This window comes from Mauremys mutica, chromosome 13, assembly GCF_020497125.1.
Source record: "Mauremys mutica isolate MM-2020 ecotype Southern chromosome 13, ASM2049712v1, whole genome shotgun sequence".
NCBI classification, from domain to species: domain Eukaryota; kingdom Metazoa; phylum Chordata; order Testudines; family Geoemydidae; genus Mauremys; species Mauremys mutica.
This window is the reverse complement of record NC_059084.1, coordinates 8,252,953-8,268,539: the sequence shown is the minus strand read 5'-3', so window position 1 is coordinate 8,268,539 and position 15,587 is coordinate 8,252,953. Positions and strand designations below refer to the sequence as shown.

Here is a 15,587-nt window from a genome sequence, read left to right as displayed (position 1 = left end):
GAGGAAAGGGAGAGAACTGCGCGTGCGCCAAACTGAGGGGCGATGGCGTAATTTGCGTGAGCTCGTGACCTCTGCGTCCAAGAAAACGTGATACCAGTGGGCGGGTCCATCACGGAGACGTTCCTCGCAGTTGGTGGGTGCTGGGGGGGGGGTTGGATTTGGGGAAGAGAGGATGGGGCTGGCTCTGGGGCAGTGGGGGGGCGTAGGGGCTGGCTCTGGGGCGGAGGGGGCTCTGGGGCAGTGGGGGGGCGTAGGGGCTGGCTCTGGGGCGGAGGGGGCTCTGGGGCAGTGGGGGGGCGTAGGGGCTGGCTCTGGGGTGGAGGGGGCTCTGGGGCAGTGGGGGGGAGCAGGGGCTGGCTCTGGGGTGGAGGGGGCTCTGGGATACGGGGGGCGCAGGGGCTGGCTCTGGGGTGGAGGGGGCTCTGGGGTACAGGGGGGCGCAGGGGCTGGCTCTGGGGTGGAGGGGGCTCTGGGGTACAGGGGGCGCAGGGGCTGGCTCTGGGGTGGAGGGGGCTCTGGAGCAGACGGGGCTCTGGGGTACAGCGGGGGGGTGCAGGGGCTGGCTCTCGGGGCGGACGGGGCTCTGGGGTAGCGGGGGGGTGCAGGGGCTGGCTCTGGGGCGGAGGGGGCTCTGGGGCAGTGGGGGGGGCTCTGGGGCGGCAGAGGGGGTGCAGGGGCTGGCTCTCTGCTGCTGAGTGGGGTTCTCAAACTGGGGATTGGGACCCCTCAGGGGGTTGTGAGGTAATTACATGGGGGCGGGGTCACAAGCTGTCAGCCTCCACCCCAGACCCCGCTTTTCCTCCAGCATTTGTAATGGTCTTAAATATATTTAAAGGTGTTTTTAATGTGTGTGTGTGTGGGGGGGTCACACTCAGATTCTTGCTTGTGAAAGGGGTCACCAGTACAAAAGTCTGAGAACCACTGCGCTAGAGGGTCTGCATATTATATATAGTCTATGCTTTTGAACAGCCGTGCAGTAATGAATGCATGTGCACAGGCATTAGTGATGGGAAATCAGTTTAGGGGTGGTAATATGTGTTTGGTGTCTGACTCTCAGAAGGATATTACAGCGATTTGAGTAAGAAAATATTTGTTAAATATTTATCAATCCTTGGACCTTGTGTTCCTAACACATTATGTGTTCATTATGTAAACTGATTTTTTTGATCTCTTGATTTGCATGTGGAACAGTTGTTTCTAGAGCCACAAAGGTAAATTTTAGTTAGTGGTGTTCCTTTGTCTATAATTTTCACTTTCTAGGTGGATATGCTGGGATCTAAAATCTTGTCATCAAGAACATGGGCTTTGTTGGACCACTTACGGCAATGGAGACCTGCATATTCACCACATATACAGATTTACTTATTGCAGCAGTTTAAGAGCTGGCAGAGGATTCTTTCCACAAGCTGTGCAAAGTGTGCAAAAAATCAACGGCTGAAACAAAAAAGAGCAATATCAGAAAAGAAGCTGGTAAAGTCTAAACTAAAATTCAGAATGGCTAACCTACCATATGTTCAAAGAACTTGCAGTATGCTAAATGAATACACCACTCCCAGAGATGAGTGTTTTGTGTATATTCCCCACTTACCGTTGACATTATAAGGAAATATTTTTATGAAATATAATTAACTTTTTGAATAGTGGAAAAAATAGTTGTAAATAAGTATTTCGTGTAATAAAAATCTCAGTTCACAGTGAACATTATTCATGATGACTTCAATGGTAGTAGTAGCTATAGGAGTTGCTTCACTGTAGAGCAGTGGTTCTCAACCAGGGCTACATGTACCCCGGGGGTGCTCAGAGGTCTTCCAGGGGGTACATCAACTCATCTAGATATTTGCCTAGTTTTACAACAGGCTACATAAAAAGCACTAGCGAAGTCAATACTAACTAAAATTTCATACGACTTGTTTATACTACTCCTGTATACTAAAATGTAAGTACCATATTTATATTTCAAATGATTTATTTTATAATTATATGGCAAAAATGAGAACGTAAGCAACTTTTCAGTAATAGTGTGCTCAGACACTTGTATTTTTATGGCTGGTTTTGTAAGCAAGTAGTTTTTAAATTAGGTGAAACTTGGGGGTATGCAAGACAAATCAGACTCCTGAAAGGGGTACAGTAGTCTGGAAAGGTTGAGAACCACTGCTGTAGAGGTTTTAATGATCATAATTCTCTTTTGGGTTGGAAAAATAACATTATTGTTTTTTTAGACAGTTTCCACTTTAAAGTTCAATTAGTGTTTTGCTTGTTTTTTGTAAAAGAAATTATGTAGCTCCCAAATTGCCTAGATTTAATGACTAGTTAATCATAGGCTTTCTCATTTTTGTTTAGGTGCTTCCTTTTGGTTCTATATTTCAGCTGCAGGGAAATGAATTCATTTTTTATAATCAATAATTGCATCTAGTTAATTTTAAAACAGCAGTTTGCAATTTTGCCATTTGGTGGTGCTAACTACATTTGAAAAAGAAGGCTTTTTAGCAACGGTCACATTTTTATGATAGAACCTCAGCGTTACAAACCCCTCGAGAATGGAGGTTGTTCGTAACTCTGAACAAAACATTTTGGTTGTTCTTTCAAAAGTTTACAACAGACTTAATAGAGCTTTGAAACTTTACTATGCAGAAGAAAAATTCTGCTTTTAACCATCTTAATTTAAATGACAAGTAGAGAAATAGTTTCCTGGACAAATCTTTTTTTAAACTTTTCCCTTTATTTTTGTTGTTAGTTTATTATGTTTGCTTTTTATTTTATTTATTTATTTTGTGTCTGCTGCTGCCTGATACCTCATTTGGAACTGGAAGTAACTCTGGTGTTCGTAATGCTGAGGTTCTGCTGTACTGGTGACTGCGCAAAAGGAATTTTGGTTATTGAAGAATTGGATTTTTCTCAGGTGCTTGTGTGTCACTTTACTAGTAACAATTTTTCACCACTCAAGCTATTTAAATATTTTAAAAAATATCTGCCATTCTCCATCTGATTGTAAAGTCCCTTGGCATGTTACTAGATTCTTGTATTACCATTTGTAAGTAAATTTTTCTCTACATCTTGACACACAAGAAAATACGTATGTACATGCCAATACTTTTATAGCACTTTTCATCTGAGGATCTCCAGAAAATTTTCCAAAGGTTGGTGGATAAGTATAATTAACCCTATTGTACATAGAGAAGTTAAAATGACTTGCCCAAGGTAATGCAATAAATCAGTGGCAGATTTGGACTCTAAGAATCTAAGACTCTTCACGCTGTTTCCTGCTTTAACCATTGTACCACTGCCTATGGGAAGTATTTAGTGATCCCCACCCTGCTCCCTTCCCAAGAAAGACCTTTCCTTAAATTCTCGATGTGTTGGAACATCGGACTGTTCTGTCTTATTAAATGAAGATTGAAGTTTGCATGAAGAATAGCATCATTGGAGTAGGGAGTAGTGAACTGATACCAGAAAATAGCCCTCCCCTTCATCCATTATGCAAACTTTAGCTCATGTACTGTATGAGAACCAAATCTACTCATTTCTCAAATATTTGAATGCCTCGTTCCTTCCATTTTGTGCTCATGAGTAGAACAAAAGTGCTAGGTGATACTATTTGCATTGCAAAAGTACACAGAGCTTCCAAATCAGGATTGTGCTAGCTACTGTACAATCATATAAGAAAGATTCAGTCTCTGCCCAGAGGTTCTCTTCAGAGAGTCTCCTGTAAATTTCCAGCCCAGGTTTGTAGGCTTGAGGTTCAAATATTTCAGATAAGCAGTAAGGAGTTTAGCTGCTTATTATTGCAGAAATCTAATGCCAAATATTGAGGTTCAGTCTCCACTAGCTTGTGCCAGAGAACAGTTTCATCTTTACAATATTATTACAGCTTGCTATTTTTATATCCTAGTGCTGCTGAGACCCACATATCTTCCTTGTATCATCCATAGTTCACTGCACTCTTTTTGGACTCTATGCACAAAATGCCTTCAGTTTTTCCTACTCTGTTGGAAAAGTTCTTACAAATTCCAGGTCAGAGCAGAGGCTGGAAACTCTCTAAATTTAGTCAGTATGGAGCATACAGACTTTTAAATATGCTTAGACTGGTCTTTAAAAAATTTCCCATGTACTGCCAACTACCTAGGTTACTGAGTTTCCTCGCTTCTTTCAGTCAAAGAAGAGGTCTGTGTAAGCTTCAGATCTTGTCTCTTTCACCTTCAGAAGTTAGTCCAGATATTACCTCACCCATTTTTTCTTTTTTCAGTAGATGTTCATTATCATTTTAATAGTTTCCTAATATACGTAGTTAAGGAGGATGATCTTTGAGCATCTTCTCTCTGGAATTCTTTGCCAGTGGAAATTCAAAGATGTATGTTAGATGTTTGTGTTTTAAGGGTCTCTTAACATGTGTGATTCTGTGTACATCCTTCAAAATAATTGCTAGGTTAATAGGCTTTCTTTGGTTGATGTCTGAACTGTAGCTATGCTATAGGTTTTGATTTTCAAATGGAAATTGGAATTCCTGGCGTTTAAAGATAGCTATGTTTTGTAGAAACCTTCAGGTTGTTGAAACAGAGGTCTGATAATGTTTCACTAAACTGTAGAGAAATCATATGAAACCATCTCTCCATTGCAGACCCGATATTTTGTAGATCATCGAAGAGTGTGTGTGATTGGAGGCCGCGGAGGACAGGGTATTAACTCTTTCCACAGTGAGCCTAGAAAAGAGTTTGGAGGTCCTGATGGTGGAAACGGAGGAGATGGGGGCCATGTTATTTTGAAAGGTAAAAGTTGCATATTCTTTTGGTCTTGTATACCACAGATTAAGGGATGGCTTGTTAAATATTGTCCTTTTGTTTAAAGGTATTTCTGATGTCTTTCCGCAAACTGAGTTTGAATGATAGAACTAATAAATATATATGACAGGAAAATGTTTTTCTTTTTCTTCACTCCATCTGTTCTTTGCAATACTTCCAAGGATAGCCACTGCAAAGGGGATGTGAATGACACTGATATTCTTACATGATCTAGCTAGAAAATACTTTAGGTCAAACTGATTTGAAAATCTAATGCCTTTTTAATATCTCATAGCATATGCCTCGGAAAATGCTTAAGTACTCTGTCATCGTCCCACACTGACACAGATTGCTCCTGACGCAGGGAGTAAAGCCAACATTTATTCTTTATAGAACTAAACACACACATTCCAGGTGCGCTTCTTTGACCTTGCCTTTAGTAATAAAAATGTGTGGCACAGCAAAGATAAAATGCTACAAAAGTGTAAGCTAGATAAATACTAAAAAAATCTAACATAACCTCTTGGAGGAGAAAAAGAACAAATATGACAGATGCTAGTCGTGTTTCTTAATACACTTCTGGAAGACTCTCCGGTACTACAGTATGAATGAGAGTGGTGTAAGAATCCGAGAAGAATAAAATACACTATATCCATTTTTAAGTGTGTATGACCTTTAAAACAGACTTGAAACTACTAATTGGCATAACATTGTGGAACACTCAAAACAGAATTTCCCTAGGTTGATTTAAATCGATGATTTTAAACTTGTTTTGCGTTTGTACTTTGTAGTTATTTTCCTAAAGAAAGGTTTATTCTGATTGGCTGCTAAACATTAAACATATTGATTTGTAACTAAATATAGCCTTGACACTAAATTGGGTACTTTTTGATAACCAGCAGGATATACTATATCTATACACATTTATTTAAGCAATTATATAGCTTAACATACATTTATTAAGATTCATTTTTAACACTTTTTATGATAAAAATGGAAAATGACATTTCTTATTTACTAGATTCCTTTTTTATTTATGATTTGTGTCAAGTTGCATTTGGATGGAAATTAGAATTCATTTAAAAATGCACAAAAACAGTATTTGAACATTTGTTTTTGATTAGTTAAATAAAACTACCTGAAATTTGCTGGATACATAAGGAAAAAAGGAAGTTAATCAAAACAGGTTTTGCATTTAAAACTAATTGATTTATTTAAAAAAGGAAGTATCTGGAGTTAGTGAGTTGAACTGGTTGTTTTTGGTCACCATGTCTTTCAAGATTTAAGAAGTAGTAGAGCTCATCCTCTCTCACCTCGTTTTTATTCATAGATTGAAAGAGGAAAACAAACCTTCCTGCTTAATTTCCAATCAGTATCTTAACTTTGAATGAAATGCAAATTATTACGTTCAGAATAATTTAATGAAGTTTGGGGAAAAGAGATCCCTTGGGACCAGCAGAAACATGGAATCATTGTCATAATACCCCCAAAAGTGTCGTCATACTGACTTTAACAACTAGAGAGGAGTTATGCTACTCTCTATTGTAGGGTAAGGCGGCTGTGACACTACCCAGGATGAAGCAGCAGTGGATGCAAAGTTTAGAAGAATAGGCAGAACTAAGGCCCAGGAGATCCTGTGTTGATCAGATACTCACTAGTAATCCTCTTAGAAGAATGAATAGACTGGCAAGTTCTCTCCTTATCAGTTTTTGATTTTTTTTTCAAAAGGCATTTGATAGCCTTGGGGGGGGAGGGGGAAATACATTGCAGAATATTCCTCAGTCCTATGGAGTCCCAGCTAAAGTTGTCAACATCAAGGCCATGTGTAGCTGTGCAAAATTCTCTGTAAGGTTGAATAGCCAGATAACAGAGTCGTTCATCATGGCATGAAACAGGGCTGCATTTTATCACTTCTCTTGTTTGGCATAGCCAGAGACTGGATAAAGAAGTGTATTAGCAACACACACTGATATAGCATGGGTAGATGGCAAGTGTCTAGAAGACTTAGACTTTGCTGATGATATTTCACTACTGAGTGAAACGCATAAGAAGTTACAAAGATAGACAACCTGGGAAAAATAGCAGACTACCAGGGTTCAAAATTAGTTATGCTAAAACTTCCTTGAAACCCAGAAGTCAAATAGTAACATCACATTAGAAGGCAAAAGCCATCAAGAAAGTAGAAAATGCACCTACCTAGGCAGCAGCATATTGTCCAATAGAGTCCACAAGAAGGAAGTGACCTCCAGGAAAGGCCTCCACAGCATTTACTAACCTCGACAATGTGTAGAAATCAAAGATCTAGAACACCAGAAGAAAACTAGATTTGAATTGAAAATTCTCAGTCTCAGCACTAACATGGCTCCCGGAGCTGAAGAGCTTACATTTTCTATCAAACATTAAATAGAAAACTGGACACCTTTAAAAATAAGTGCCTATGAAAGATTCTGGGGGTTGGTTGGAAAGACTTCATCCCCAACAAAGAGATCTGAGAAATCAGCAATCAGCTGCTCGTTCCCACCAGAATAAGAAGGAAGTGTTTGGATATATTTGGGGCATGTACTCCAGATACCAACACAGATTCCCCTATGAAGCGAAGCTGTCAAGTGGATACCAACTGATTTGAGGAAATGAGTGCCCAAGAGAAACCTTAAGAAGAATCCTTGGCAGGGAGGGCAGAACACTCATTGTCAACACCATAAAGCAGATGGAAGCAGCAACAAATGGCAGAGGGAAATGGAAGAAACTAGTTTCCACTGTGTGCACCAGTGTTGGCACTGGAAGGCTGTAGAATAAATCAAATAAATCAGACATTCCCTTCTGGTGCTTGTAAAGAATCCATTTTTTTTAAAAGTTTGATATTTAAGCTTAAAAATACTTTTTTTTTTTAGTGTTTAGTCACATTACAATACTTCCTTTCATCCTTACACTTCTATGGCATGTTGCATTCTGAAGCATCTCAAGAGTTTTACAAACTACATTGACAACAGTAACTTCATCCATCACAGACATGCCTCCACTTCTGTTGTGAAATACAACTTTTTTTTTTTTTAAACGACCTTATCAGCACTACACAACATAAAACAGGCAGTGAGGAATTCCAAATCCCATTGAGGCTGGGCTGTAGGAAGACTACAATGAGAGAAAATGTAATTTTGCAAATTGGAATTTGCCCAACATTAATACTGTGCTTTCTAATGACCGCAAGTGATCAGGATCTGATTTTAGTACTCCTCCAAAAGGCAACAATTCCAATTACACATTCTACGTTAGTAGAGTTACTAATTACTGATTCATCACTACTGAGTTACTGATTCATCACTACTGATTAAGAAGGGATTCCCTTCAACTGGATAATAATACATAGCACCTATATAGTGCCAGCACTACTTTGGAGAGTGGTTTGGATGTTTCTTGGAAGTTTCCTTGTCTTCTACAGACCAAGTCTGATCCAGGATAGCTTGTGAAATTATTATTAGTTGTATTAGAGTAGACTCCATTGTGATGGGTCCTGTATAAACAGAATAAGACAGCTTGATAAGATCACAGCTTGTGTGGCATGATTTAAAAAAATAAAAAAGTCCAGACTCTTTGTGAAACATTTTAAAAACTACTCTGAAACCGTTAAAAACAAAGTAACTTGTCAAAGGGAGAAATTTAAATTGATTTTATTAGTCCTCACATTGTGAACTCAGTGACTAGCAATGGATTGATTACTGTGAAATGTTCTTTATTGGTTAAGAAATTTGTTTTGTAGTGGGTTTACAGAGCTTTGGATGGGCAACTTCCATTGTTGCTATACTTTATAAACAAGCATATAAATAAAACGGTGGAGTTTTACTTTAATAGAATTGACATAATATACCTCCCTTGGACTCTCACACTAGCTGATGGAATACTTCTGTCTGTGCTACACTGAAAAGGATAAAGTGGTCAAAAGATAATTCTACTGTTTTTCTTTTAACATAAGAATGTTTTTAAAGCGTGTGTTTTGCTTTATAGCTGACCAGCAAATCAAATCACTGGCTTCAGTCCTCCCATTATATCGAGGCTTTGATGGAGAAAGAGGGAGAAGCAAAAACTGTTACGGAGTCAATGGTGGATACACATATATTAAAGTAAGATACTGTTGCTGACTACTTAGAAAGTTTTATGTGAGAATTCAGGCCTCAGTCCTGCAAAAGCTTACCTGTGTGAGTAACTTTATGCATGTGAGTAGTCCTAGTGGGACTAGTCAAAGTGAGTGTTCATAGCATCTGGGCTAGTTCACACACAGGCATGACCAAACCGCTTTGTTCTCCTTGTTCACACACCAGAACCTCTCTGAAAGAGCATGCTGCATCTCGCTAAAACAAATACTCACTTCTAGAATTCATTTAGGCAGTGCAATCACACACACAACTTGGGACATGTCCATTTTGATGCCAATCCCTACTATGCTTTCCAAGCTCATGACTATATATTCTAGCAATGTTGTTTGTTCTGACAGTTTGTCTGCAGATCCCAGGTGAGAACAGATTTCGCCCTTTATCGTATGGTTTATTAGCACAAATTAAGGGAGGCTTTCCTTGCTTCTAAGCCTTGTCTTTTCTAGAAAGAAAGATATATCTTTTTAATAAGCTAGGGTTTACGTTGACCAGCTACTATATTTAAAACTATAACTTGCCTTGTCTCCACTAAGACTTTAATACACTAGCTAACACACATTAAAAAGCACCTTTTTTGCCTACGGTAGATACGGCCCTAAGATTTATACCTGTATTTAGTGTTATCCATAAAGTCAACCAGCAGAGTCTGTTTTGGAGCTATCAGTTGTTGGGGTGTGACTTTATGTATTGATGATTATTTATTTGTGGTCATGCCCAAAATCAAGTAAGCACTTTTCAAGTAGAGTGGAAGACAAAACCCAGACAAACCACACACGCGCATGCACACCCCAGCAAGGTGGTAATAGTAATGCATCACCTTGGTTCAGTTTTTTTAATTAAACAAATTCCCTGTCTGCTTATATGTCTGTTGCAGCTTCCTTATTTTTTAATTTGTTTTAAAATATAAATCATTCTTACCTTTTTAGCTACCCAGTATGATCCCTAATCTGCTTATGTTAGTATCTTGAATTGGTTCACCACCACTTTGTGATACCTGGGACTAGGAACACAAAAAGGCCAAAAAAAAAGTATGGTACCATTAAAGTTCTAAATATCCAACATTTAAACAGTTTGTCAGTGCTGTTTGGGTCTAGAGTGAGAGTGCTTATTTGGCCTCTCCTGCTAGATCTGGGTCCTAATGACTCTTTTCACACTTTCATCCAGCTGGGAGATGGAGGGTTGTGGTGTTAGCTAGACCCTGAAAACATCCACAGCTGCCGGGAACAGCTGAATAGTACTGTTAAGTATTTGAACTTTCATAGTTTTGTTTTTGCTTAGGATTATCTCTCTTTTCAAGGTTCCTTTAGGCACTCTAGTTAAGGCGGATGGGAAAATTGTGGCTGATCTTGCTCAGCATGGCGAAGAATATGTTGCCGCCTATGGAGGAACTGGAGGGAAGGGTAACCGGTTCTTTCTGTCCAATGAGAATCGAGCACCAATGACAGCTACTCTAGGAGAATCAGGTCAGGAAAGAGTCCTCCATCTGGAGCTCAAGACTATGGCACATGCAGGGCTGGTGGGTATTGCCTTTTTTTGTTTTATTAACCTTTGGTATACACTTCCAGGATGTCACTTGACTAGCTGACGAAAGAATGTTGCTTTGTTATATTTTGTTGTTCTCTCAGCAAGTTTGTGTGGGAGATGAATGCCAATGATTACTTAGTAGAGGAGTATCCTGAGTGATTTGCCCTTCTGTCACTTTTTTGCTACTGCTTTATATATAACTTGATGCCATATCTATTTGGTAAAAGGCTTCATGCCAAATCAACAGGAAACAAGGTACAGGCTTCAATAATCATTGCAATAATAAAACAGTCTCCCATAAATGTCTCTCTAGAATATGTCTTGACATAACAGAGGACTTGAATGTATACAGGCAGCCAAGTTATCATCAGGGATCAAACCCCCAATCTTTGGCACTTAAGGGCTTCTGCCACTGAAGGAGAACTTTTGTATGTTGCTTTTAAAGTAATTGGACAAGCGGTTTCTGGGAGACATGATGACATGCACTGAGACAGCATGTTACAACTAGAAACCATCAAGGAACACTTATGGCTCTTAAATAACATCCCTTTTTAACAAAAACATAATCACCTTTCAGTCTATCTTTACTTTGCATTGTTGTTGGTTTTAAACTTTGTATAGGTTTCAGATATGTAAATTTTGCCTTAGTATTTATGTTTGAATGGTATGCTAATACTAAGTCAATTTATAGTTGGAGCTGTTGAACAAACCCTTATTTTACAACAGTACGTACAGTGCATGTATCTTGCAACATTTGTCTGGCCCAGAAGAGCTTTGTAAAGAAAAAGAAATGAACCAGCATGGCTGGTTCAATAAACTTAGCTGTATCTAAGCCTGGACAATCTACTCTGGGTCTTAAATTGGCAGCACTTAATCCAGCATTTTGAGTCCTAGCTTGTGCCCATAGAAGCCAATGGGAATTTTGCCACTGCCTTTTAATAGGAGCATTATCGGGCCTTAAATTGACAAGGTGAATCCATGAGTGTCCAGATCTCTACTATACTTATTATGGCAGTTATTCAGAATGATTATCCCCAGCAGGCTGGAAAATGTGATTCAGTTTCGTGTAAGTGCTTTTGACTCTGCGCACACTTGTCTGTATCAGACAGGATATCCTAAAGCTGTTCTAAGGCCATTCCTCCCAGCAATCATAGACTGCCTAGGAAAGTATTTCAAGATGTAGGCTTTAGGAGTGAGGGGGAACTAGACTCCGAGAGAGACTGCAATAGAAGAATAAAGAGAATAATGTTAGTTTACCCACAGAGCATATTGTAGTTCTGTTACCTTACAGTCCAAATGAGATGATTGATTCTGGGGAAGGCCCATGGGTGATAATTACTCCTAGTAGTCAGATGTATGATAGGTCCGCCAATATCCATGGCATGGAAAATCCTGTCCATGTTAAAAATGACAAGCCTTATGTCAGAATCAAGTAGATTTTATAATGTATGGTCACTATTTTTTGGAATTTGAAAATAAATACATACCTGACAAGTGGTTGACCCACCGGAGATGGGTCTTTTAAAGTAATAAATGCAGGTTATGAGTAAGACTTGTTCATGCTTGTATAGAAAGCTCATATTTTAATGATATAATGGAAAACTTAAAAATAGAGAAAAATGGGCACCCAGATATCTTTAGATGTGAGTATGCAAAACTGATGCATTTGTGCATAAATGGCTGTACAGGTCTCTGAGTTATGAGAACTACTAAAGAATCCTCGATATATATTTGCAAGTAATCCCTCTCTCTCTCTCAATTTTGGTTAATCTGGAATTGTGGCCTTGTTGAATATTTGTGTTCCAGGTGGGATTCCCCAATGCTGGGAAGTCATCACTTTTGCGAGCAATCTCCAATGCAAAGCCTGCAGTGGCTCCCTACCCGTTCACAACCTTAAATCCACATGTAGGCATTGTTCACTACCAGGACTATGAACAAGTGGCAGGTATGTGTTACAAGATTTTGTTTATATAATAATTACTACTTTTAGTTGAGACATCTGATTGTCTCCCTTTATGTCCCTGCTTGAGACAGTAAAATAAAACTGTAAAAATGACACTCTAGGAGCTTACTAGTTCTAGGGAACTACAAACCTGATGTAAATGTGAAATAAATTTTAAACCTTGTATTGTATTTCATGTATGTACTTTTGACCTTAGACTTCTGAGCTGAATTCAGCATCTCTGGTAAAATTACTTGATTTTTTTTTCAGGGCTGCAGGAGACAGACAGACAAACTCATGCAATGCCTTCTTAGAGACTACATTGAAAGGGAGCTATATAAATAGCTAGACTGACAGACAGACAAATAGAACCTCTTTAAGTTAAACATGTTGTGTTCACATTCGCTTCTTTCTCATTTATAGTTGCTGATGTTCCTGGTATAATAAGAGGAGCTCATCTAAACAAGGGCCTTGGATTGGCCTTTCTGAGGCACATAGAACACTGCCGCTTTCTCTTATTTGTGGTGGATCTGTCTGTGTCTGAGCCATGGATTCAGCTCCAAGACTTAAAATATGAACTGGAGCAGTATGAAGAGGGGTTGTCGAAGAGACCTCATGCTGTAATTGGGAATAAGATTGATCTTCCTCAGTCGAAGGCTAACTTATTACTTCTTAAGGAGCGAGTGGAGCAGAGAGTCATCCCACTATCTGCATTGACAGGAGACAATCTGGAGGCATTATTGTTGCACCTAAGAGATTTGTATGATGCTTATGTAAATACTGAACAATCACGTAGACAAAACCCAGTCAAATGGTAGGAACCGGTGCTCCCGTGAGCCCTAGGCTGAATGGAGGAGGAAAACAACATCATTTATCGCAGGATGTTCAACCTGTGGAACTCTTTGCCAGAGGATGTTGTGAAGGCCAAGACTATAACAGGGTTAAAAAATAACTAGATAATGGAGGATAGGTCCATCAATGGCTTTTAGCCAGAATAGGCAGGGATGATATCCTCAGCCTCTGTTTGCCAGAAACTGGGAATGGGAGACAGGGAATGGATCACTTGATTACTTGTTCTGTTCATTCCCTCTGGGGCACCTGGCATTGGCCACTGTCGGAAGACAGGATACTGGGCTAGATGGACCTTTGGTCTGACCCAGTATGGCTGTTCTTATGATGTATGTGTGCGAGAAGCATGGGGCACAGGACACAACACGCTGTAGATTTGTTCTTGATTACTGCACCAAACAAATTGAACTATAAACATCTCCTATTTTTGAGGCCTTTAAATTTTGTTGGAAAAAGCTTGAGACTTGTAGTGGTGATGTGCGTAACAAATTGGCCTATCACCTAGGGAAACTAGCTTACAAATTCTGGTTTACAGTAGGTTATACTAGACAATTTTTTAGTCCCGGAGTGATAACTAGTCTTTTAAAGTGATCATAGGTTGCACAAATTGTACTGGGAGCTATATCTGCCTGATGGTTGTAATAAAGTCGGCTAGGGCTATATTTTCACAGACAGGAAATGTTCTCTTTCCACCTGTTTTCTTTTGTGGACAGTGTTCCTGTTCATTTGCCTTTCATTAAGTCATTTCTTCCTCAGAAGTAGTCTCTTGTGCATGTACTTTGCCCAGGTATATTTTTGTATGTCTGTGAGACTATTAATATTGCTGTCCTGATGGTTGAGCCTCAAGAGGAGAAACAGAAGTTGCTGTAATGGTACTATCCTTTCATGTTCATCATAGGCAGAATGATGACCTTTAATCTCAACGGCGAAGCAGTTTCCCCCAAATGGATTGTTTGTATAAGTAGCCTTTTATGAGCAGACGCTGCTGTTCCTCTATAAAGCCTACACTGGGAGACCACGTGTTGATCTCTTTCCATAGAGAATTCTAATATGCTATTGGCATACTGAGAATAAGACACACATGAGAAGTTAGGCGAGACCATCGTTCTTGGTTCAGCATTTATTTCTAAGGATGATGGACTATAAAAAGAATCAGATTAATTTTTTACTTCCAGGCCAGTAATCTGAAGTTGTGAACACCCTATATTTTTTTTATTATATCAAGAAAATACAGTGACAACCATCAGAGCTTGCAAACATTCCATCTTATAATATACAGCTTCACTTTTCAAGGAATTAAAAGGACAGGTCTTAAGGACAGTTAGAGGATGTTTTTATAATATATTTTATTAGACCAAATGGAAACATTTATTCCCTAAAATAGTATTAGTTTTTAACTAAGCTTATTTAGCTGACAGTGAAGATTTCATGCTGCGGATATTTTTAAGGTTTAAATTTAACATCAGCCATCACCTCTCCTCTAACTGCAATAGTGCGAGTTACTGAGGAGGATAAAAATCAGCTGCAGTGCTCTTTTTTAATAACTCCCCCCTCCACTATAGGGAAGGTGACAATTCTCTGAACTTCAACTGATATGCACACAAATTTTGCATAATATGTATATTCCCAAGCATGGCTAACATTTATGAGGAGCACATCCTTACAAGAGTGGCTCATTCAGCCCAGTCATCATCTTGTGTATGGACTCACTTCCTCCATTACCATTTCTACACTGCCCAGCCAGTCACCTGTCACTTGGGGGGAAAATGTAATATCAAAATACAGAATCAACAGCTGTTTTTTGTTTTTACAAATGTTTTTTTTAGGAAACACCAGGAAGGTTTGGGGCTATCGGCTTTGAAGAATAATCAAGGCAAATCTGAGATGTAGCCTCCTTGTAGATTGAGTACCACCTGGATCAATCTCTAGCTATGCCCTTAAGACAGTCTTGCTGGGTGTTCACTGGTGTCCATCCCTGGTGGTCTTTTTGTGCCACTGAAGCTCTTAGCAGCCATGTGGTTGCCAACCATGTACTGATATTCCTTGGTAAACACACTTTGTAATTTGTTGGTCTTCCATCCTAATAAATCTGAGCCAAAGAGAGCTATCAAAACCAAAGTGGTGCTGATGATGGAGGCAGTTGCTGGGTTCAGTTACACATATTTTCATTGCTGGTCTTGTTTTGCTATTTAGTATGAAGCAGATTTGAATCAGGTCCCTAGTTACTCCGGTGCAAAGATCTATGTATATAATGTAAAAGAAGAGCTATGCCCCTTATTGTTCATCCAAAACAATTATAGAATCGTAGGACTGGAAGGGACCTTGAGAGGTCATTTAGTCCAGTCTCCT

At 39.3% G+C, this 15,587-nt stretch overlaps 1 protein-coding gene across 4 annotated transcripts; it reads left to right on the top strand.

The window, feature by feature from the left end:
* Positions 1-17: 17 nt before the first annotated feature.
* Positions 18-13,906, top strand: MTG2 (mitochondrial ribosome associated GTPase 2). 4 transcript variants are annotated; one of them, XM_044985378.1, is made up of 7 exons: positions 18-133; positions 1,261-1,470; positions 4,616-4,763; positions 8,778-8,893; positions 10,221-10,439; positions 12,254-12,392; positions 12,813-13,906. In XM_044985378.1, exons 2-7 carry the CDS (start codon positions 1,267-1,269, stop codon positions 13,205-13,207), a joined length of 1,221 nt encoding a protein of 406 aa, XP_044841313.1. In that variant the 5' UTR covers positions 18-133; positions 1,261-1,266; the 3' UTR covers positions 13,208-13,906. The 4 variants fall into 4 exon arrangements, with proteins under 4 accessions (XP_044841313.1, XP_044841314.1, XP_044841312.1 ...); XM_044985379.1 differs by lacking the exon at positions 18-133 and adding an exon at positions 725-741; XM_044985377.1 differs by lacking the exon at positions 18-133 and adding an exon at positions 815-1,078.
* The last annotated feature ends 1,681 nt before the right edge of the window (positions 13,907-15,587 follow it).